General features: G+C 40.6%; 1 protein-coding gene across 1 annotated transcript in view; it reads left to right on the top strand.

Annotated features, from left to right (window-relative positions):
* Window positions 1-14,749, top strand: part of LOC135095930 (uncharacterized) — a 52,778-nt gene extending 38,029 nt beyond the window's left edge. Inside the window, exon 6 of the mRNA XM_063997078.1 lies at window positions 6,649-14,749. Coding sequence (XP_063853148.1) covers window positions 6,649-11,232 — 4,584 coding nt within the window. The 3' untranslated portion in view covers window positions 11,233-14,749. The remainder of the gene's footprint in view (window positions 1-6,648) is intronic.
* Window positions 14,750-21,171: the final 6,422 nt, after the last annotated feature.

Here is a 21,171-nt window from a genome sequence, read left to right as displayed (position 1 = left end):
CATGTGGAAAATGATCAGCAAACACTTCGAGATGAGATGAATGTAGATAAAAAAGATGATGGCAGTAAGGTAACAGCAGATAGTGATGTAAACTTTAATGTTGATAAGCAGACAACAGAGGGTGAGGAAAATGTAGATAAAAAGAATAATGTTGATGATAAGGAGACACCAGTATATGACTCAAATGTGGATAAAACAGACGATACTGACGTCAACACCCCAACACTCCAAGGCACCACAGATCAAGTTAAGAAAATGAACGACAAAACAGATGCTGCCAATCTTAATAAGCCAACAATTCAAGACTATACAGACACCAAAGTCGAGGCAGTGAACAGGGAAATAGATGCTGCGAGTGATCAACATTCAGCGGACCCGTGCCAAACCTTAGAGGCGAGTGGCGAGGTTCATAACACTCCTGAAGACGTGGCAAGGGAAGTAGGTGATGGTAAAACAGGTGGGTCAGCTTTAGGGGCTTCAGATAATGGAGATAGTAACGTCAAAAGTGTGAGTCCTGTTGAAGGTGGCAAAGATACAGGCCAGAGCGATTTTTACGAACACGACAATGAAAATGCAGATGGAAATGTTGGACAAGACAGGAAAGGGGATCAGGAAAGGCAAATGAAGGACGATCGTTCAATGGAAGGGCAAGATTCTGACACAGCTATGGAGACGTCGAAGAGCCAAAGTGTCCAGGAAGTTGATGATCTAAACTCTAATGAAAGAGAGTACCACAAAGAGTCCGCTGATAAAGGTCACATAAACTCAAATGACACAGAACACAAGGATTCCAGTGAAGGACCAGAACATTTAGACTCCAGTGAAACAAAACAAACAGACTCCAGTAAGAGAGAACGAGAAGACTCAATAAACTCTTCTGAAATAGAGCACCAAGCAACGACATCCAAGGACGGGACTGTAAATGATAACGACAAGTCAGATGACAGTAAACGGAATGCAAAAAGTGACTCGAATGTTTTAGAAGTCAACAATGGACACAAGCAAACTGATAACCTGACCAATGAAACAGAACACAAAAAAGCTGCAAGCACAAAAGAAACTGAAGTTACTAGAAAGGAATTAGCAAACGACAACAACGAGGAAGGAGACTCGAATGCCACACTGACTGCTCATCCCAATACGAAGTTACCTAATTCGGAATCGGGGTATTTGTCAGATCCGGAGAGATACCAAGACTCTGCCGAGGAAGAGACGGAGAGAGAAGAGCCTGAAACAGAAACTGAAACTCATACTGACAACTCACACAGCGGTCAGACAGTCAATGCTGGCGTCCTGGCCATGAAAGAGAAGGTGACTTTTCTGCCAGACCATTTTGAAGTGACGAGCCCACAAGTGCATCCAACGGACACTACAGTCTGTAATGGCAAGCTTCATAGCAGTCATACAGCTGGTTCAGAAAGTGTGATACAGTCCAGTGGCAACAGCGAGGCTAATCTTATTGACCAGTTTGTGGCTGCCGTCAGAGTCTTTGATCACATAAAAAACGTTGAAACAGAGACTTGTGACAACTTTCCCAGCACTTATACTCTTAATGGTGAAAATGACAAGCAATCAACAAATGATAACGATAATCTTGGCCAGTCTGAAGTGGCTGCTGAGGTCACTGACAAGAATGACAAGACAAATGATGTAAGATCACCGGAATCAACAGAGGGTGGCAAACTTTTGCCTCCACAGACAAGTCATGGAGACAAAACTCTTCTGGAAAATCAACTGCCAGAGGCTGCTGAAGAACTTGATAAGACAGGCGATGCAGGAGTTAAAGAACAGACAGGCAGCACATCTTCACCTCGAGGGAAAGATTTAGTTAGTAATGAGACACGTATGGAGCAAGGGAGTGATGTGAACGGATTCCAAAACACCAGTGAAGTAATGGAGCGTAGCGGGGATGTGGCAAGCAAAGAAAGTAATCATACTGACACGACCCTTAATACAACTTCACACGGTGATTCGCTACAATCTTCTATCTTTGCTGCTGCTACTTTGTCACCCAGAGACTCCATCAGCCAGGCACCACCTCAAGATTTAGAGAAGTCAGACGTTGAACCACAACCCACTTCTGCGAAGAGTAAGGGAAACAGGAGACCTGGAAGTGTTGGATCTCGCAAAGATATCCTCACCGCTGCCACCATTTCTTCAGCCACGGGTTCTCTAGATCAAATATCATCTGAAGACTTGAAGACTGAGAATGATTCATCTCTCTCTGCCAAAAATACAGGAAATAACAGACCTGGAAGTGTTGGATCTCATAAAAACTCTCCGGAAATCCCTACCGCTGCCACCATTTGTTCAGCGATGGACCCCCAAGACCAAATGTCAACTAAAGATTCAGCTAAGACAAAAGATAATAATGAAGACAGAAGGCCTGGGAGTGTTGGAGCTCGCAAATACTCTCCGGAAATCCCTACCGCTGCCACCATTTCTTCAGAGATGGACCCCCAAGACCAAACGTCAACTAAAGATTCAGCGAAGACAAAAGATAATAATGAAGACAGAAGGCCTGGAAGTGTTGGATCTCATAAAAACTCTCCGGAAATCCCTACCGCTGCCACCATTTGTTCAGAGATGAACCCCCAAGACCAAACGTCATCTAAAGATTCAGCGAAGACAAAAGATAATAATGAAGACAGAAGGCCTGGGAGTGTTGGATCTCGCAAATATTCTCCGGAAATCCCTACCGCTGCCACCATTTCTTCAGCGATGGACCCCCAAGACCAAACGTCAACTAAAGATTCAGCGAAGACAAAAGATAATAATGAAGACAGAAGGCCTGGGAGTGTTGGAGCTCGCAAATATTCTCCGGAAATCCCTACCGCTGCCACCATTTCTTCAGCGATGAACCCCCAAGACCAAACGTCAACTAAAGATTCAGCGAAGACAAAAGATAATAATGAAGACAGAAGGCCTGGGAGTGTTGGATCTCGCAAATATTCTCCGGAAATCCCTACCGCTGCCACCATTTCTTCAGCGATGGACCCCCGAGACCAAACGTCAACTAAAGATTCAGCGAAGACAAAAAATAATAGCAAGAATAGAAGGCCTGGGAGTGTTGGAGCTCGCAAATACTCTCCGGAAATCCCTACCGCTGCCACCATTTCTTCAGCCACGGACTCCCCAGACCAAGGATCATCTCGAGACTTGCATAAAACGAAGGAAGCAGACTCACGCTCAATGTTACTGGTCAGGCAGCACGACGAGGAGGACCTAGACATCCCGCACAGTAACGCCGCCCTTCTGTCACCACAGCAGGACCAGAGAGCGGGTCGGGTGCTGCTGAAGGGGATGTAGGATGCACATAAAGGAGGGACGACTACTGCAGGAGGTGAAGTGGTGGTAGCGGTGTAAGGGTGTCTGCACTTCACGCTGCACACTACACTCGTCACGGCTCGTCGGTGTATAGAGAAGCTTTGTACAGCTGTGATGACATGTCAGGACACGTTTTGCACTCAATGCTACTGTGTTTTGTGCTTTTCCTGAGTCTTGAGTCCCTGATCTGCTGATACCTTCTGACAACCTCCTGACAATGTAATGACACATGCTGACTCTTGACTCCCAGCTGATCAGAGGACTTGCGATTGAGTTGAGATGATAAGCACAGTGCAATGAGTGCAGCGTGTCACTTGACCACTAATCGTGACTGTCGCAACACTCACATTCCAGCCAGCTATTGTCAGATCCGACCGCATTCTTGGGTGTAGTGTAGTAAGTGTTTACATCACCTGGGGTATGTGTTGCTGCTTCCACAGGCCAGTGTTGTCGGGAAGTGTACAAGCTACAACCCACAAGTCACAGGTCACATACAGGGCTATGTTAAGTGTAAGGGTCACAATCACAAGCCTTGGACAGCTCCGGCCCGACACACCGCCAACCCCGTCACCAGAGCTGGGCACGCCACGGTCACTTCCCGCAAACTGCCACTACCTGGATCATCTCATTTATGGTGTGGTGTGGTCTTGTGTTTATGGTAATTTTGTGCGTGTAAATTTGTCACCACGTTCCAGTGTTAGATGTCGGAGGAGCGTGGCTGAGTGCTGGCTGATGAGCTCAAGGTCCACATTCTTAAACACAGCGTTCTCTTTTAAGCATTGTCTTCAAAGGCTGTAGGGATGATGGGCTGTCATGGATGCTTTCTCTTTGATGGTAGTCTTTGATGGTAATAATCCTTATTGGACTGCCACTAAATCACGAAAACATCCTTGAAAACACCAGTGGCTTTTACTTGAGCCTGGTAAAAGTAGTGATCAGATATTGAAACGTTTCGGAATGTGGACTTTGAAGGAGCAGAGGTGGACTGGGGTGTCGCTCCGAAGGGTGAACTGCGGTTTTTTTACTGGTTCCATTTGCGTTTGCGGGAGTGAAGGTTTAATTTCGCAGTGCCCAGCTCTATCACACCTCATGGCATCTTTAGATTGTCCTTTTGCCAGACGTCATTGTTTCCAGGCAGTCTGTCTCGCAGGCAAATGTCACAAATGTTCACTCTAAAGATGTATATTTGCACATGTCCTCTTGTTATTGCACTATACATTGACTGATCTGCTATTCTAAGTTTCCATCCTTAAAATGTATACTGATATACAATACATACATATTCTTCAATGTACATAGAATTACCTGATACTCCAACGTGCTCATCAGCTTTGACAACAAAATATTCATCACCCTGGCAACACAAGGCACTTCATCCATCATGCACCAACTGTCATCTCCATCCCAACCCAAGCGTCCGGCCCTCCATGTGAGGCTGTCCACGAAGCAAACAGACACCAGAGTCATACTACAGAGGGGATAATTCCTTCATGACTCAAAATTTCTTTATAATGTGTTCTTTCCACATTAAAATTAAGTGTTGTTCTGGTGCCAACCCAAAACCAAAAGTGTTATTGTTGATACGCCAAACTATTTCTTTATCTAAATTTTCTTTATGTTACAAAACTTGAAGCATTTTTGTTAACACCAATACTTGACTTCTTGTTTTCTTATCTCACAAGGCTAAAACTGTTGCTCTGCTTCCGAACTAAAACCATACGTTAAGATGCCAAAACTCTATCCAATCTTATAGTCGCAAAACTTGAAGCATTCTTGTTAACCCACTGAAACTAAAACTACCTCCCTCGTGTTACAAGCCTCTTTACCAGATGTGGGCAGCCTCCATTCTGACATCACCCGTGACCCAACATGCCAATAACAAACTACCAGTACCAGCCCCATCTGAGCTTATTCCTTGGTTCCTCATCATCGTCATCCTCCACTTCCTTGCATTCTCTCAAGACCATTTCTCCCATGTCTTGAAACCTTCTTTGCGTTTTCTGTGTCCCATATAACCATTTTCTGTGTGCTCTTCATTCCCTGTCATGTCCAGTATCAAATGTGCAGTGTCTGGGTGCCTCCTTTTCTCTTTACATTTCTATTGTCTGTCCTGCTTTCATTTTCTTTAGTATATGTTAGATATGTGTTTTTTCTTCCGTTTTCTTTACATTTCTAGTGTCTGTCTACCATACGACCGTTTTCCTTAATGTCCATTGACTGTCTCATTTCATTTTCTTTGTGTCCACTGTCCATCTTGTCCTCCGTTCATGTTCTTCCATTTTCTTTTAGCAGGTGTCTAGTGTCTGCTTCGGCTCCTCGTTTTCTATGTTTCTTGCCGCCAAGTGCATGATGTCGTGGCTATCACTGTGCATGCCGACTAGTTAAGACTGCTCTGTTGAATTCCGAGTACCATGCACACAAATACTTCTCGAACGATGTCACTGTTCTTATTTGTGTTACAATCTGCCGTGCCTCTGTGTCCTGTATTCATAAAACGCTTTGCATTCTCATTATGACCACTTTCAAAGGCCACAGAGACAGCCGGGTTCTCATGGGTGGTTTCCCTATTGATAACATAACCTTGCCGCTGTCACTTGGATCATGAAAATCTATTATCTTACTAGAATCATAAAAACCTTACTGTAATGTCACTAGAATCATGAAAACCTGTTAAATATCACCAGAATTATGAAAACGCCCTTGTGAATCAGCATATCTTCAACTAAAGCCCTTTGAAAGTAGTCAGGATAACACGACAATGTTTCAGAATACAGTCCTGTGTGTTGTGTGTCTTGCTTTGCCACTGTTGCCTTGTCCTGTCACTGTCACATTTCTGAAGTTCAATTGTATGTGTCTTACCACTTGTCACTGTTGGTCTGTCCTGTCACTGCCCCGCCTGACTGTGTGTGTTGTGTGTGCGAGTCTGGATGAGTCTTTCCTGCAGCTTTGTTATGATGTGTCGTGTCCTGTCACTCTGCTGTGTACAAAAGTCTTTCACTAGAGCAATGTGTTGTGTCCACGTGTCTTATGTGTGTTTTCTCTCCGCCCCTCAGTCCCCTTATAAAAATTTGTAGATTAAAGACTATCTTGCCACAGTAAATGTAGCTTATATAATTATTACATTTATCTATTGCTACTTCCTATGAATAGCTGCATACAGATTTGCCTCTTAACAATCTTCAAATAAAGTAAGATCCACAGTAACGTTCATCATTAAAAGTACAGTTATTTTGAATTCTATCTGTAAATTGGCTGAAATATCCCGTTTTCTGATTCCAAGTAAGCAGATCACGTACTCATATGTCACCTCCACCCACACAGGCTGACGGCACGGCGGCGCAGGAGAGGGAACACTTAGCACCACGGGAGGAGGAAACCAGCACCTGCCAAGTGGACGAGGACGCCCCGCCACCAGACGCCGGGCAGGAAAGGGACGAGGGAGAAGAACAGGACCTCAATCTAGATAAAGCTGCCACACAGATCCAAGCTTTGTACCGAGGCTTCAAAACAAGGAAGGATCTAAAATCGAAACTTGAGGCGAATAAGAAATTAGACACGGAAGATTCGTTAGCTGAGAAATCTGCAGTAGTTATTCAGTCATCTTATCGAGGCTACAACACCAGAGAGGAACTTCAAAGATTCAGCACAGACCAAGCCCAGGCACGAGAGGAAACTGAGGAAATAGATATTGACCTGAACGATCCGGAAGTTGAAAAAGCTGCCACCAGGATCCAGTCATCGTATCGAGGCTTCAAAACAAGAAAGGAGCTTCAAAAGCCAGATACGGAGGAGGCTGAAGCACAGGAAGAAAACGAAGGGGAGGAAGAAATAGACATTGACCTGAATGATCCTGAGGTTGAAAAGGCTGCCACCATGATCCAGTCATCCTACCGAGGCTTCAAAACAAGAAAGGAGATTCAGACTTCCAGGCCAAGTGAAGCCGAGGTGGACCTCACGAGCCGTGAGCTTCACGAGGCAGCAACACTGATCCAGGCGCTGTACCGAGGCTTCAGGGCAAGGAAACGACTTCAGGACACAAAGGCTGACGCAGCTGACGCAGAGGACATAGACCTCAACGACCCTGAGGTTGAGAAGGCAGCGCTGAAGATTCAGTCCTCCTATCGAGGCTTCAAGACGAGGAAGGAGGTTCACACTTCAAAACCCAATGAAGCTGACCTGAATGACGCTGACCTCACGGACACTGAGTTGCAGAAGGCAGCAACAAAGATCCAGGCGTTGTACAGAGGCTTCAGGACACGGAAGAAGTTCAAATCTCCTCAACAAGAAGCGACGGCAGAGGCCGAGGCGGAGGGGGACACTGGTCCTGATGACGCCGCGTTACAGGAAGCCGCCACAAAAATCCAGGCCCTGTACAGAGGATTCAAAACACGCAAGAAATTAAAGGATCCAACACCGAATGTATCAGAAGTCGATATTTGTGTGGACGATCCCGAGGTTCACAAAGCTGCCACGACCATCCAGGCATCGTACCGAGGCTTCAAGACAAGGAAGGAACTTCAAAATTTAAATGCTGACAAAACTGAAGAGCCAACAGAAGAGGAAGAGGAAATTGACATTGACCTGAATGACCCAGAGGTTCAGAAAGCTGCCACGGCCATCCAGTCATCCTACCGCGGCTTCAAAACACGGAAAGGGCTTCAGGCTTCTAATGCTGAAGGTGAAGAACAAAAAGAACAAAAAGAGGATGAAGAAGAAATAGATATTGACCTGAATGACCCAGAGGTTCAGAAGGCTGCCACGGCCATCCAGTCATCCTACCGGGGATTCAAAACACGGAAAGGGCTTCAGGCTTCTAATGCCGATGAACCTGAAGAAGTAAAAGAAGAGGAGGAGGAAATAGACATTGACCTGACCGATCCTGAGGTTGAGAAAGCCGCCACAAAGATCCAGTCATCGTATCGAGGCTTCAAAAGCAGAAAAGAAAACAAGAATTCACAGCCCGGCGATGGAGAGGCGGAGGAAGACAGTGCTGCGATGGACTCCGAGATGCACAAGGCTGCCACGCTGATCCAGGCTTTGTTCAAAGGCTTCCTCACCAGAAAGAAGTTAAGGAATTCGAAATCAAAAGAAAGTCCAGAAGAGGAAGATCTGAATGACGCAGAGGATCAAGAAGTTGCGTCAGTGCTTCAGGCCAAACCTGACCTGGAGGGAGTGGACTACAGCACCGATGACTTTGAAAAGGCTGCTGTCCTGATACAAGCTTTCTATCGCGGATTCAAAGTGAGAAAGAATTTAAAACAAGAGGCAGAGACTCAGGAGGAAATAGATATTGACCTGAACGATCCGGAAGTTGAAAAAGCTGCCACCAGGATCCAGTCATCGTATCGAGGCTTCAAAACAAGAAAGGAGCTTCAAAAGCCAGATACAGAGGAGGCTGAAGCACAGGAAGAAAACGAAGGGGAGGAAGAAATAGACATTGACCTGAATGATCCTGAGGTTGAAAAGGCTGCCACCATGATCCAGTCATCCTACCGAGGCTTCAAAACAAGAAAGGAGATTCAGACTTCCAGGCCAAGTGAAGCCGAGGTGGACCTCACGAGCCGTGAGCTTCACGAGGCAGCAACACTGATCCAGGCGCTGTACCGAGGCTTCAGGGCAAGGAAACGACTTCAGGACACAAAGGCTGACGCAGCTGACGCAGAGGACATAGACCTCAACGATCCTGAGGTTGAGAAGGCAGCGCTGAAGATTCAGTCCTCCTATCGAGGCTTCAAGACGAGGAAGGAGGTTCACACTTCAAAACCCAATGAAGCTGACCTGAATGACGCTGACCTCACGGACACTGAGTTGCAGAAGGCAGCAACAAAGATCCAGGCGTTGTACAGAGGCTTCAGGACACGGAAGGAACTTCAAAACCCAGATGCAAAGAAAATCGAAGAACAAAAACAAGAGGAGGAAATAGATATTGACCTGAATGACCCAGAGGTTCAGAAAGCTGCCACGGCCATCCAGTCATCCTACCGCGGCTTCAAAACACGGAGAGGGCTTCAGGCTTCTAATGCTGAAGTTGAAGAACAAAAAGAAGAAAAAGAGGATGAAGAAGAAATAGATATTGACCTGAATGACCCAGAGGTTCAGAAAGCTGCCACGGCCATCCAGTCATCCTACCGCGGCTTCAAAACACGGAAAGGGCTTCAGGCTTCTAATGCTGAAGGTGAAGAACAAAAAGAACAAAAAGAGGATGAAGAAGAAATAGATATTGACCTGAATGACCCAGAGGTTCAGAAGGCTGCCACGGCCATCCAGTCATCCTACCGAGGCTTCAAAACACGGAAAGAGCTTCAGGCTTCCAATGCCGAAGAACCTGAAGAAGTAAAAGAAGAGGAGGAGGAAATAGACATTGACCTGACCGATCCTGAGGTTGAGAAAGCCGCCACAAAGATCCAGTCATCGTATCGAGGCTTCAAAAGCAGAAAAGAAACCAAGAATTCACAGCCAGGCGATGAAGAGGCGGAGGAAGACAGTGCTGCGATGGACTCCGAGATGCATAAGGCTGCCACGCTGATCCAGGCTTTGTTCAAAGGCTTCCTCACCAGAAAGAAGTTAAGGAATTCGAAATCAAAAGAAAGTCCAGAAGAGGAAGATCTGAATGACGCAGAGGATCAAGAAGTTGCGTCAGTGCTTCAGGCCAAACCTGACCTGGAGGGAGTGGACTACAGCACCGATGACTTTGAAAAGGCTGCTGTCCTGATACAAGCTTTCTATCGCGGATTCAAAGTGAGAAAGAATTTAAAACAAGAGGCAGAGACTCAGGAGGAAATAGATATTGACCTGAACGATCCGGAAGTTGAAAAAGCTGCCACCAGGATCCAGTCATCGTATCGAAGCTTCAAAACAAGAAAGGAGCTTCAAAAGCCAGATACAGAGGAGGCTGAAGCACCGGAAGAAAACGAAGGGGAGGAAGAAATAGACATTGACCTGAATGATCCTGAGGTTGAAAAGGCTGCCACCATGATCCAGTCATCCTACCGAGGCTTCAAAACAAGAAAGGAGATTCAGACTTCCAAGCCAAGTGAAGCCGAGGTGGACCTCACGAGCCATGAGCTTCACGAGGCAGCAACACTGATCCAGGCGCTGTACCGAGGCTTCAGGGCAAGGAAACGGCTTCAGGACACAAAGGCTGACGCAGCTGACGCAGAGGACATTACTGTGAGTGATCCTGAGACTCAAGATGTGAAGTCCAATGAAGCTGAACTGAACGAAGCTAACCTCATGGACACTGAGTTACAGAACGCTGCCACAAAAATACAAGCAGTGTATCGAGGCTTCAGGGCAAGGAAGACGCTTCAAAATTCAAAGGCAGATAAAGTTGAGGAACCACATTTGGGCGAAGTGGTGGATATTGATGTGGACGATCCCCAGGTGCAGCAAGCCGCCACAAAGATCCAGTCGTCGTATCGAGGCTTCAAGACAAGGAAAGAGCTTCAGCGCTCTAAAACGTTTGACGTGGAAGATCAAGAAGCAAAAGAAGAGGAAGAGGAAATAGACATTGACCTGAATGACCCAGAGGTTCAGAAGGCTGCCACGGCCATCCAGTCATCCTACCGCGGCTTCAAAACACGGAAAGGGCTTCAGGCTTCTAATGCCGATGAACCTAAAGAAGCAAAAGAAGAGGAGGAGGAAATAGACATTGACCTGACCGATCCTGAGGTTGAGAAAGCCGCCACAAAGATCCAGTCATCGTATCGAGGCTTCAAAAGCAGAAAAGAAAACAAGAATTCACAGCCAGGCGATGGAGAGGCGGAGGAAGACAGTGCTGCGATGGACTCTGAGATGCACAAGGCTGCCACGCTGATCCAGGCTTTGTTCAAAGGCTTCCTCACCAGAAAGAAGCTGCTGAAGGATCTGAAGGCACAAGAAACTGAGAATGTGGAGGAGGTTTAAATTATTGACAGGTTGAGACGGCTGCTTCAGCGACTAGGCTTCACAAAGGCGAGGAGGCTGGCAAAAATTGAGCTAACACAGAAAATTAATGGATTCCAAAACTCAGAAAAGAACTTAAATTGAAAAATGGTTTTGCTTCGAATGAATCTGAGACAACAACATGTCGACTCTTGTGAATCTGCCTTGTGCTGAGCTGAGAGAATGAAGGAATCTTGTAATGAAAACTAAGGCTTGATTTCATAATCGCTCTTCTCTCACCACGACTGTTTTCCAAGGCCACTGAGATGACTAGCGGGGTTCTCAAGGGTGTTTCTCCTGTTAATAATGCTGAAATCTTGTTAATCTGTCACTAGAACCGTAAAAACTCCTTGAAAAACCAGTGGAGTGCAGCGTGGAAGTGTTTCAGAATGTGGCTTTTAGTTATTTTTTTTTTTTTTTTTTTTTTTCGTCGTAGTCTCTTAAATAGTTTTGTATGATTATGTTTTCTTAATAGAGTCAATTCAATAGATCTGTACTAGGGTTCTAAAGAGCTCCACGTTGACAGTTTTCCCTGCAACAGTTTCCTAAGTTCCGTAGCCTAACAGGTGAACTAACACATGACACAGAATTAATAGCCTATTGCCCATTTTGCGACGCCATGTATAAGAGTTTTACTGCAAATGGAGTAAATTTAGACAACGCAAAACCAACAGCCTACTTTTTTTTTTTTTTTTTGTGTCCAAACCAACTTTTTTTTTTTTTTTTAGTAAGTTGCAGTGAAAAAGTTATGGTGAGGAGTTTTAAAGGGTGTTTTTACGGTTCTAGTTCTAGATTAACAAGATTTCTACATTATTAATAGGAGAAACACCCTTGAGAACCCCGCTAGTCATCTCTGTGGCCTTGGAAAACAGTCGTGGTGAAAGCAGAGTGTTTTTCAAAGGTGTTTTTACTGTTCTAGTGACAGATTAAACAGATTTCTGCATTATTAACAGGAAAAACACCCTTGAGAACTCCGCTAGTCATCTCTGTGGCCTTGGAAAACAGTCGTGGTGAAAGAGCAAGGGGTTTATGGATACGAGACAGAATTAAATGACACAGTGACCAGCAGTACCAAGATTTGTCACAGCGCAGTCTTACAAGCCTAAGTATATTGAATGAATTAGAAGTATGTCCCTGTTAAATATATATATACACAGTACTTTGTATTTAGCATCTGATAATACACTGTGATGAAGTTATTGGTAGTGAAGTTAACAATGTATTAGGCTTTAGAATATTGTTATTGTGTAAACTTACTTTTTATTTATTTATTTTTTGTGTCTTCTTGTTTCTTCATATGTGTAAGTGTGGAGACGTGGAGAATGCTGAATAAACGGAGAAATTAGTGAATAGAAGGAGGAAAGGATGGGAGAAATGAAGAAAGGAAGAAAGGAGGGAAAGAAAGAATTAATTAATGAAAGGAAGGAAGGAAGAAAGGAAAAATAGAAAGAAAGGATGAAGGAGTGAATGAAATAAGGAAGAAAGGAAGAGGGGGGAAAAAGAATGAAGAATAGATGAATGAAGGAAGAAAGAAAAGATTGAATGAATGAAAGAGGGAAGGAAAGAAGGAAATAAAGATAGAAAGAAAGGAAAAGGAGAATGAAAAAAAAAGAATGAAAGATAAAATAGAAAAATAAACAAGAAAACAAGAAGAAAAAAGAAACAGAACGAAAGATAGAAAGAAAGAAAACGAAAGAAGAGAGAAAGGAAAAAATGGAGAGAGAGAGAGAGAGAGAGAGAGAGAGAGAGAGAGAGAGAGAGAGAGAGAGAGAGAGAGAGAGAGAGAGCAGTGATTAATATATATAACCAATTAATTTCCCGTGTCTTGTCATTAGGAGCGAGTGAAAGAAATTATTAGTAGTAAGTTAGCAAAAAAAAAAAATCTATAGACGATATAAGCCAAAATATAGATGAAGGAATGTATATTTAGTTATTTTTACTAATTAATTGTAAGAAGCATTAGCCGTCCAATTGAATTATTATTATTATTATTATTATTATTATTATTATTATTATTATTATTATTGTTCCTTACACGTTTTTTTATCTTTCTTTTCTCATCTTTCCTTCCCTTTTCTTGTTTTGTCATCTAATTCTATGTACTCTTCTTCTTCTTCTTCTTCTTTTTATTGATTTGTTTACGATACTTTCTTTTCTTTTTTATCGCTTCTTCATTCATCTTCTTTTTTCTTCTTTCTCTTTCCTCTTCCTTACGTTTAATGCTGTATCGCTTTTCCTTTTCTTTTTCTCTTCTTTTCCCTTCTCTCTTCCATACTTTTACTAAACTAACCTTTTATTTCATTTTCTCTTTCCTTCTCTGTGTCTCTCTCTTACTTTATTCATCTTATTTTCCCTTCCATTTAATTTTCCCTTTCCTTCTGCCTTTTCCTCAGTCACCGCTAGCATTCTGTAAATTTCCCCGTTTTCTTTGTCTTCGCCCGCTAAATGTCTGTCTGTCTGTCTGTCTGTCTGTCTGTCTGTCTTAATTCACTTACACGTGGCTTTTGTTATTGGTAGTGTAGTTGAGTTGACAGAAGCCCGGGTGTAGAATGTAAGGCTGTTACTGTTGTAGAGTGTTATTGATAAATCGCCTGTATTGTCTATTTTCTGAAAGGTGTGTGTGTGTGTGTGTGTGTGTGTGTGTGTGTGTGTGTGTGTGTGTTAGAAGAATCCGTTCCGTTTATTTACGTTTTCTTATCTACTACTAGTACTACAACTACTGCTACTGCTACTACTACTACTACTACTACTACTACTAGCACTACTACTACTACAACAACTACTACTACTACAGGTATATTCATGACAGGCCTTGGGTTTAATTGTATGTACATAATATGATATTCAGAAAAGCTTATATTTTTCGTTGTCAGTAGAGTAGTGAAGTATATAACACAAACACTATAGAAACATGATGGCCTGTATTTTGAACCAGTTCTGCGCGGCATCTTCACTATTTTGCAAAGGCTCTGGTTGAGGTTACACGGGTTTTCAAGGGTGTTTTTGCGGTTCTAGTGACAGATTAACAAGTTTTCTACATTACTAACAGGAGAAAACAGCCGTGGTGAGAGAGCAGAGCGTTTTTAAGAGTGTTTTTACGGTTCAAGTGACAGATTAACAAGATATCTACATTACAAACAGGAAAAACACTCTTGAGAACCCTGCTACCCATCTTTGTGCCTTGAAAAACAGCCACGGAGAAAGCAAACTGTTTTCAAGAGTGTTTTTTTTACGGTTCAAGAGACAGATTAACGAGATTTTTACATTATTTACAGGAGAAACACCCTTGAGAACCCGGCTAGGCATCTCAGTGGCCTTGAAAAACAGTCGCGGTGAAAGAGCTGACCGCTTAAGAATGCTGGCCAATGTACGAGGAAGCGAAGCCTATTCACTAATGCTACGGGAAGGGGAGACGAGCTGGTGATGGGATGAATACTATTATAATGCACTTTTGAAGGAGAATTTTACTTAGTATTTAATAAAACACCACAAATGTTCAGTTTTCCTTCCTTCCTTGCCTTCACTGGGAAATCTATGAGTTGGAGAGGGGAAATAGGAGCAGGAGGAGGAAGAAGAGGTGGAGGAAGAGGAATTTAAGACAGAAATTTGGTTTTGTTTATTTTTCTTCTCAATGTTATGGAAATTTAATGAGAGGAGGAGGAGGAGGAGGAGGAGGAGGAGGAGGAGGAGGAGGAGGAGGAGGAGGAGGAGGAGGAATCTAAATAATACAAATGCCTAACTTTTTTTTTCCTTGGTATGCTGAGAGGAGGAGGAGGAGGAGGAGGAGGAGGAGGAGGAGGAGGAGGAGGAGGAGGAGGAGGAAGAGGAAGAGGAGGAGGAGGAGGAACAATACATATATCGAATCTATCTTCCTTTCCTTCCTTTTATTATTCTGCAAAGTTTTCATTTTTTTTATTAACTATTGAAAAAAAAAATTGAAAGCAAAAATAACTCAAGAAAATATTCATTTATTTACTTATTTATTTATTTATTTATTTATTTTAGAGCAGTTAGTGAAGAGAAAAGGAGTGAACTACTACTACTACTACTACTATTATCCGAATTATAAAGGATGGTTTGCCGGATGAAATGCAGTAAAAATGCATTAGAGAGAGAGAGAGAGAGAGAGAGAGAGAGAGAGAGAGAGAGAGAGAGAGAGAGAGAGAGAGAGAGAGAGAGAGAGAGAGAATCCTGAAATTAATGAAAATAAAAAAAACGAAAAAGAAAAAAAAAGGAGATAGAAAGAAAACAAAAGAAAAGAAAAGAAAGAAAGATAGGAAGAAAACGAATAGAGAAAGGAAAAAAAGGAAAAAAGAAGAAAGGAAACGAACAAAAAAACAAGAGAGAGAGAGAGAGAGAGAGAGAGAGAGAGAGAGAGAGAGAGAGAGAGAGAGAGAGAGAGAGAGAGAGAATCGTAAAATAATGAAATCTTAAACAAAAACGATTTCTGAATAAAAAAGAAAAATAAATAAATAAATCTGAAAAAAAATATAAAAAAATAAATAAAACAAAATAAAAAAAATAAGAAAATCATGAAACAAAAGAACAATACAATAATTCTTGATAAAAATAGAATAAGAAGAAAGGAAAGAGAGATAAGAAGAAAAGAAATTAAAGTAATAGAACAAATAATGAGAGAGAGAGAGAGAGAGAGAGAGAGAGAGAGAGAGAGAGAGAGAGAGAGAGAGAGAGAGAGAGAGAGAGAGATGAACAGGTAAGTCAACACTTTACCTTCCCTTGCTGCAAGACACAGGTGAGGCCACAGGTGAAAAGCACTGCCACTTATAATTTTTTTTTCGTGATTTTTCTGTATTTTTCTGTATTTTTTTCTGTATTTTCTGTATTTCTGTATTTTTTTTCTTTTTTGTCTTATTTTTTTGTATTTTTCTCCATTTTTCTGTATTTTTTTCTTTTTTGTCTTATTTTTTTCTGTATTTTTCTGCATTTTTCTGTATTTTTTTCTTTTTTGTCTATTTTTCTGTATTTTTCTCCATTTTTGTATTTTTTTCTTTTTTGTATATTTTTTCTATATTTTTCTGCATTTTTCTGTATTTTTTTCTTTTTGTCTATTTTTTCTGTATTTTTCTGCATTTTTCTGTATTTTTTTCTTTTGTCTATTTTTCTGTATTTTTCTACATTTTTCTGTATTTTTTTTCTTTTTTGCCTATTTTTTCTGTATTTTTCCGCATTTTTTCTGTATTTTTTTCAATTTTTTTTTTCTATCTTTTTCGTCTCTTTTTGTCTAAATGTTCCTTTTTTTCTATAATCTCTTTTTTTCTTTGTTTTCGTATTTTTATCTAATTGTTCCTGTTTTTTTTTCATTTATTTCTATTTTTTAAAGCACTAAGATCACGCATCGTAGCCTCAAATATCACAGAAAACGGTTACTTTGGCCTCAGAATTACGGGAAACTAAAACATTTTCACCGTAACGCACATATCCTTCGCACGACAACGGAAACACGAGGACTGGAGGGTGGAAGCAAGTAAATTGAAATAAGAAACAATCTCAAAAGCCTCGTTCTTGTTTCGGCTTCTCTGTCTCACCATGGCTGTTTTTCAAGGCCACAGAGATAACTAGAGGGGTTCTCAAGGGTGTTTCTACAGTTAATACCATAGAAATCTTGTTAATCTGTCGCTAGAACCGTAAAAATATCCTTTGTTCTCTACCACTGCTGTTTTCCAAGGCCACAAAGATGACTAGAGGGGTTCTCAAGGGTGTTTCTACGGTTAATACCATAGAAATCTTGTTAATCTGTCGCTAGAACCGTAAAAATATCCTTTGCTCTCTACCACTGCTGTTTTCCAAGGCCACAAAGATGACTAGCGGGGTTCTCAAGGCTGTTTCTCCTGTTAATAAAGTAGAAATCTTGTTAATCTGTCACTAGAATCGTAAAAACACACTTAAAATCCCGCGTAACTTCAATTAGAGCCTTTGGAATGTAGTGGAGTCCGGCCGTCAATGTTTCAGAATGTGGCACTTATCACACTGCTATGGAAGTTACCGCGGGTTTTCAGTGGTGTTTTTGTTGTTCTAGGGAAAGGTTGATGTAAATTCTGCATCGTGAACGGGGAAATTACACATGGGAGCCAGGAAATTCGTCACTAGGCTGTGAAAATAGAAGTGGCCAGTGAACGCCTGAACGAAGCTGTTGTTTACGTTCTATGTCTTTCTATCTTTACAACGGTGTCACTTTTGTGTTCTGCGTTGTTGGTGTCTTTTCTTCTTTTAGTTTGTTTTCTGGTTTCTTTCTTTTTTCTTTTCCTTTTTCCTTTTCTTTTTCTTTTTTGTTGTTTTTTGTTGATCAATATTCTGACATGATGAAGTGAATGTGGCTGATTATGGTTAATTCACAAATATCTCCTATTTTCAGTACAAAAGCGTCTTGTGTTCCTTATCTTGCACTTTTTAGCCACAAGAATCTGCAACCTTTCTCTGATTTGAAGGAAATTAACGTAGATTGTTAAATAAACTAGCTATAAGCGACACAAGTACCACCACCATCACCACCACCACCAGGCTCACTCTCATATTGCAAAGAATATTAGCGTTACAAATATCAATTTTGCTTCGTTCTGAAAAGTGTTTGGACCATTGTCTTACACGTTTTAGGCACAGGAATCCCTCATCTTTTTCTGACTCAAGGGAAATTATCGATGACTGTGAAATAAGCTTGTTATATAATAGACTATTCCGGCCACCACCACTACAAGCTGAAGTGCTGGAAGACGAGTCAACTTTACAAATCTCTTATTTTCACTATAAAACCAACTCTCCTTTTTCATATTGCACTTTTTTTTAGAGACAGGAATCACTCATCTTTCTTTCACTTGAAGGAAATTAACGTAGATTATAAAATTAAGTTGCTACATGAGAAATTTTATTAGCCCCCCACTACCACCATCACCGCCAGTGTTAGAAGACAAGTTGATCTTACAAATTTCTCCTATTCTCGCTACAAAGACATCCCTCATTTTTTACTTTGCACTTCACAGAAACAAGAATCCCTCATCTTTCTCTGACTAGAAGGAAATTAACGTAGATTGTTAAATAAGGTTGTTATAAGAGAAACTGTATCATTACCTAGCCATTTCAAACTCCCAACTAACAATGCAGTGACAATAAACTAACTTTATCGCAAATTTCTGCAGAATGAGGCTTCCTATTAAAATTTTCAAGTGATGCATGAATAGTGGAGTCTTTGAGGATTCTGTAAGTGTGTTGTGATTTTTTTAAGTCGAAAGATAAAAGATTACAAGACATTTTTCTTTCGTGATAAGCATAAATGTTATGAATTATGTGAAGCGTCTCTATTTGGCAATGCCTGTTGATTTTATTAGAGTCATGGATGGATTAGAGGTTCAAGTGATCGTTGCGGGTAAAATAGAGATGTAAAATGCTTCTGTGGCTGAGTAATCATAGCAAGAATCAAGGGACTAGTTTCTCCCGCGGAATGTTACTGATATTAGTGTGTTCAGAGGATCGTGTTCCAATAATGTTTAAAATTAATGAAGATATTTTTGCATAATAATCTTGGTGGCTATGAAATAGAGGCCCATTATTTAATAGATCACATAAAAAAATAAATAAAAGGAACAAGTTACTAAGTAAATAATTTATGTATATGTTTTTCTGTTTCTTATTTTGCTATTAAAACATACAGGACTATTTTAACTATTACAGCCTACACCGTACATTATTCTGTATTATTATTATTATTATTTTTATATTTTAAATTAATGAATCAATTTTATTCTTTTCCAAACTTGAAGTCTTAAAAGAAATGGAGTAATATTCTTTTTATCCACAAGAAGATGATCACTTCGTTAATATTATTAGGCTATTTATGAATACTAAAATTATTATTATTATTATTATTATTATTATTATTATTATTATTATTATTATTATTATTATTATTATTGTTGTTGTTGTTGTTGTTTTTGTTGTTGATACTATTATTTATTTATTATTCATCGTACGATCTTCATATTCCTACACATCCATACTAATAGCAACTTGAACATTTTAATCACCTTTTCTATTAATATCACCACCAGACCAAGAAAAGCATCAAATTAAGAGTATTTATTTATTTTTAGAAGTGTACAACAATGCCCTTCTGATGTATGAAGTGCAAACATTACGCGAGCAAGGGACAGTGGGCATCTGACCTGAGGAGGGGAAGGTTGTGGCTGGTTGCTTGCTGGATTAGTGTTAAATTACGTTATGTGGAGTAATGGCGTTTAATAGTGGAGGTGGAATATGAGACTTAAGTGAATAGAACGATAAAATAATAGTAAAATGTGCACTGTAGAGAAAATAAAGACGAAAATTGAGTATTCATGAATTAACGAAAGAAAATATTAAATACTACTACTACTACTACTACTAATAATAATAATAATAATAATAATAATGTCAAGAATTAGAAACGGGAAGAATGAGAACATAAGAAGAAGAAGAAAAAGAAGAAGAAGAAGAAGAAGAAGGAAGAGGAGGAGTGGGATTTAATTAGGTGAAGATATTGATAACTGAAATGATAAAAACAGATGAATAACGAAATAAATAAGAAGTAAAGAAATAGACAGAAAACACGAAGAAATACACAAGGAAAGAATCAAAACAAGAAAAGGAGGAGGAAGAGGAAGAGAAGTGATAATTCCATAATCAAAACAAAAATAAATAACAGTAAGTAGATAATAAAATAAGATACAAAGAAATGAAAAAAAATTAAGAAAAAAAACGATAAATGAATAAAATGAAATGAATAAGACATAGTGAAGAATATAAATTAAAGAAGAAAATGAAAAAAAAGAAGAAGTGATAATTAACCCCATGAACGAAGAAAAGAAAAAAAGAAAGAAAGAAAACAATAAATAAATAAACAAGAGAGAGAGAAAAAAATGAAAAAAGGGAATAGATAAATAGAGTGAAATAAACAAGATATCTACGAAAAGAAGAAGAAGAGGAGGAGGAGGAGGAGGAGGAGGAGGAAGAAGAGGAAGACGTCCCAGCTCAGGTAAATAGTTAATTAATTTGTCATTTACCTGGAAGAAGAAATTATTTTGATGTATTTAATTTTATTTCTTATTTATTAATTTGACTTTTTGTGGTATTTTTATTAATTTGTGTTTTTGTTTTTATTTATTTATTTATTTATTTATTTATTTATTTATTTATTTTCTGTGTATTTCTGTAAGTTGTGATTGATTGGAAAGGAATTGTGAGGTTGATGTTCTCTCTCTCTCTCTCTCTCTCTCTCTCTCTCTCTCTCTCTCTCTCTCTCTCTCTCTCTCTCTCTCTCTCTCAAGAAGAATCAATGAAGAACAATATTTTTAACCTAGAGAGAGAGAGAGAGAGAGAGAGAGAGAGAGAGAGAGAGAGAGAGAGAGAGAGAGGTACAGCTCCATTGACTATACCTGCTCACTGATTACCTTCCTCCTCCTCCTCCTCCTCCTCCTCCTCCTCCTCCATTGTTGAGGTAATGGCGTGTGTTCTGGTTAGCAGACAGACAGTGCTTGGGAGGGAAAATGAAATGGAGGAGAAAGTCTCTCTCTCTCTCTCTCTCTCTCTCTCTCTCTCTCTCTCTCTCTCTCTCTCTCTCTCTCTCTCTCTCTCTCTGGTCATTAGGTCTAAGTAGGGTGACTATCATTGGTTCTGAATTCTCTCTCTTTCCTTCCTTTTTTCCTACCTTTCCTCCATCCTTTCCTCCATTCTCTCCTCCATTCTCTCCATTCTTTATTTTTTACCTTTCCATTTTCTCTCTTTTCTCCATTCTCTCAATTCTCTCTCTTTCCTCCATTCTTCTCTCCCTTCTGTTCTCCATTTTCTACCTTTCCTTCATCCTTCTTCATCAGTTTTCTCTCCCTGTTACTTTCTTTCCTCCCTTCCCTCCATTTCTCTCCATTAATATAGGGA

Source organism: Scylla paramamosain, unplaced genomic scaffold (genome assembly GCF_035594125.1).
Source record: "Scylla paramamosain isolate STU-SP2022 unplaced genomic scaffold, ASM3559412v1 Contig2, whole genome shotgun sequence".
NCBI classification, from domain to species: domain Eukaryota; kingdom Metazoa; phylum Arthropoda; class Malacostraca; order Decapoda; family Portunidae; genus Scylla; species Scylla paramamosain.
Note: the sequence above shows the minus strand (reverse complement) of the source record. Positions and strands in the feature narration are given on the sequence as shown.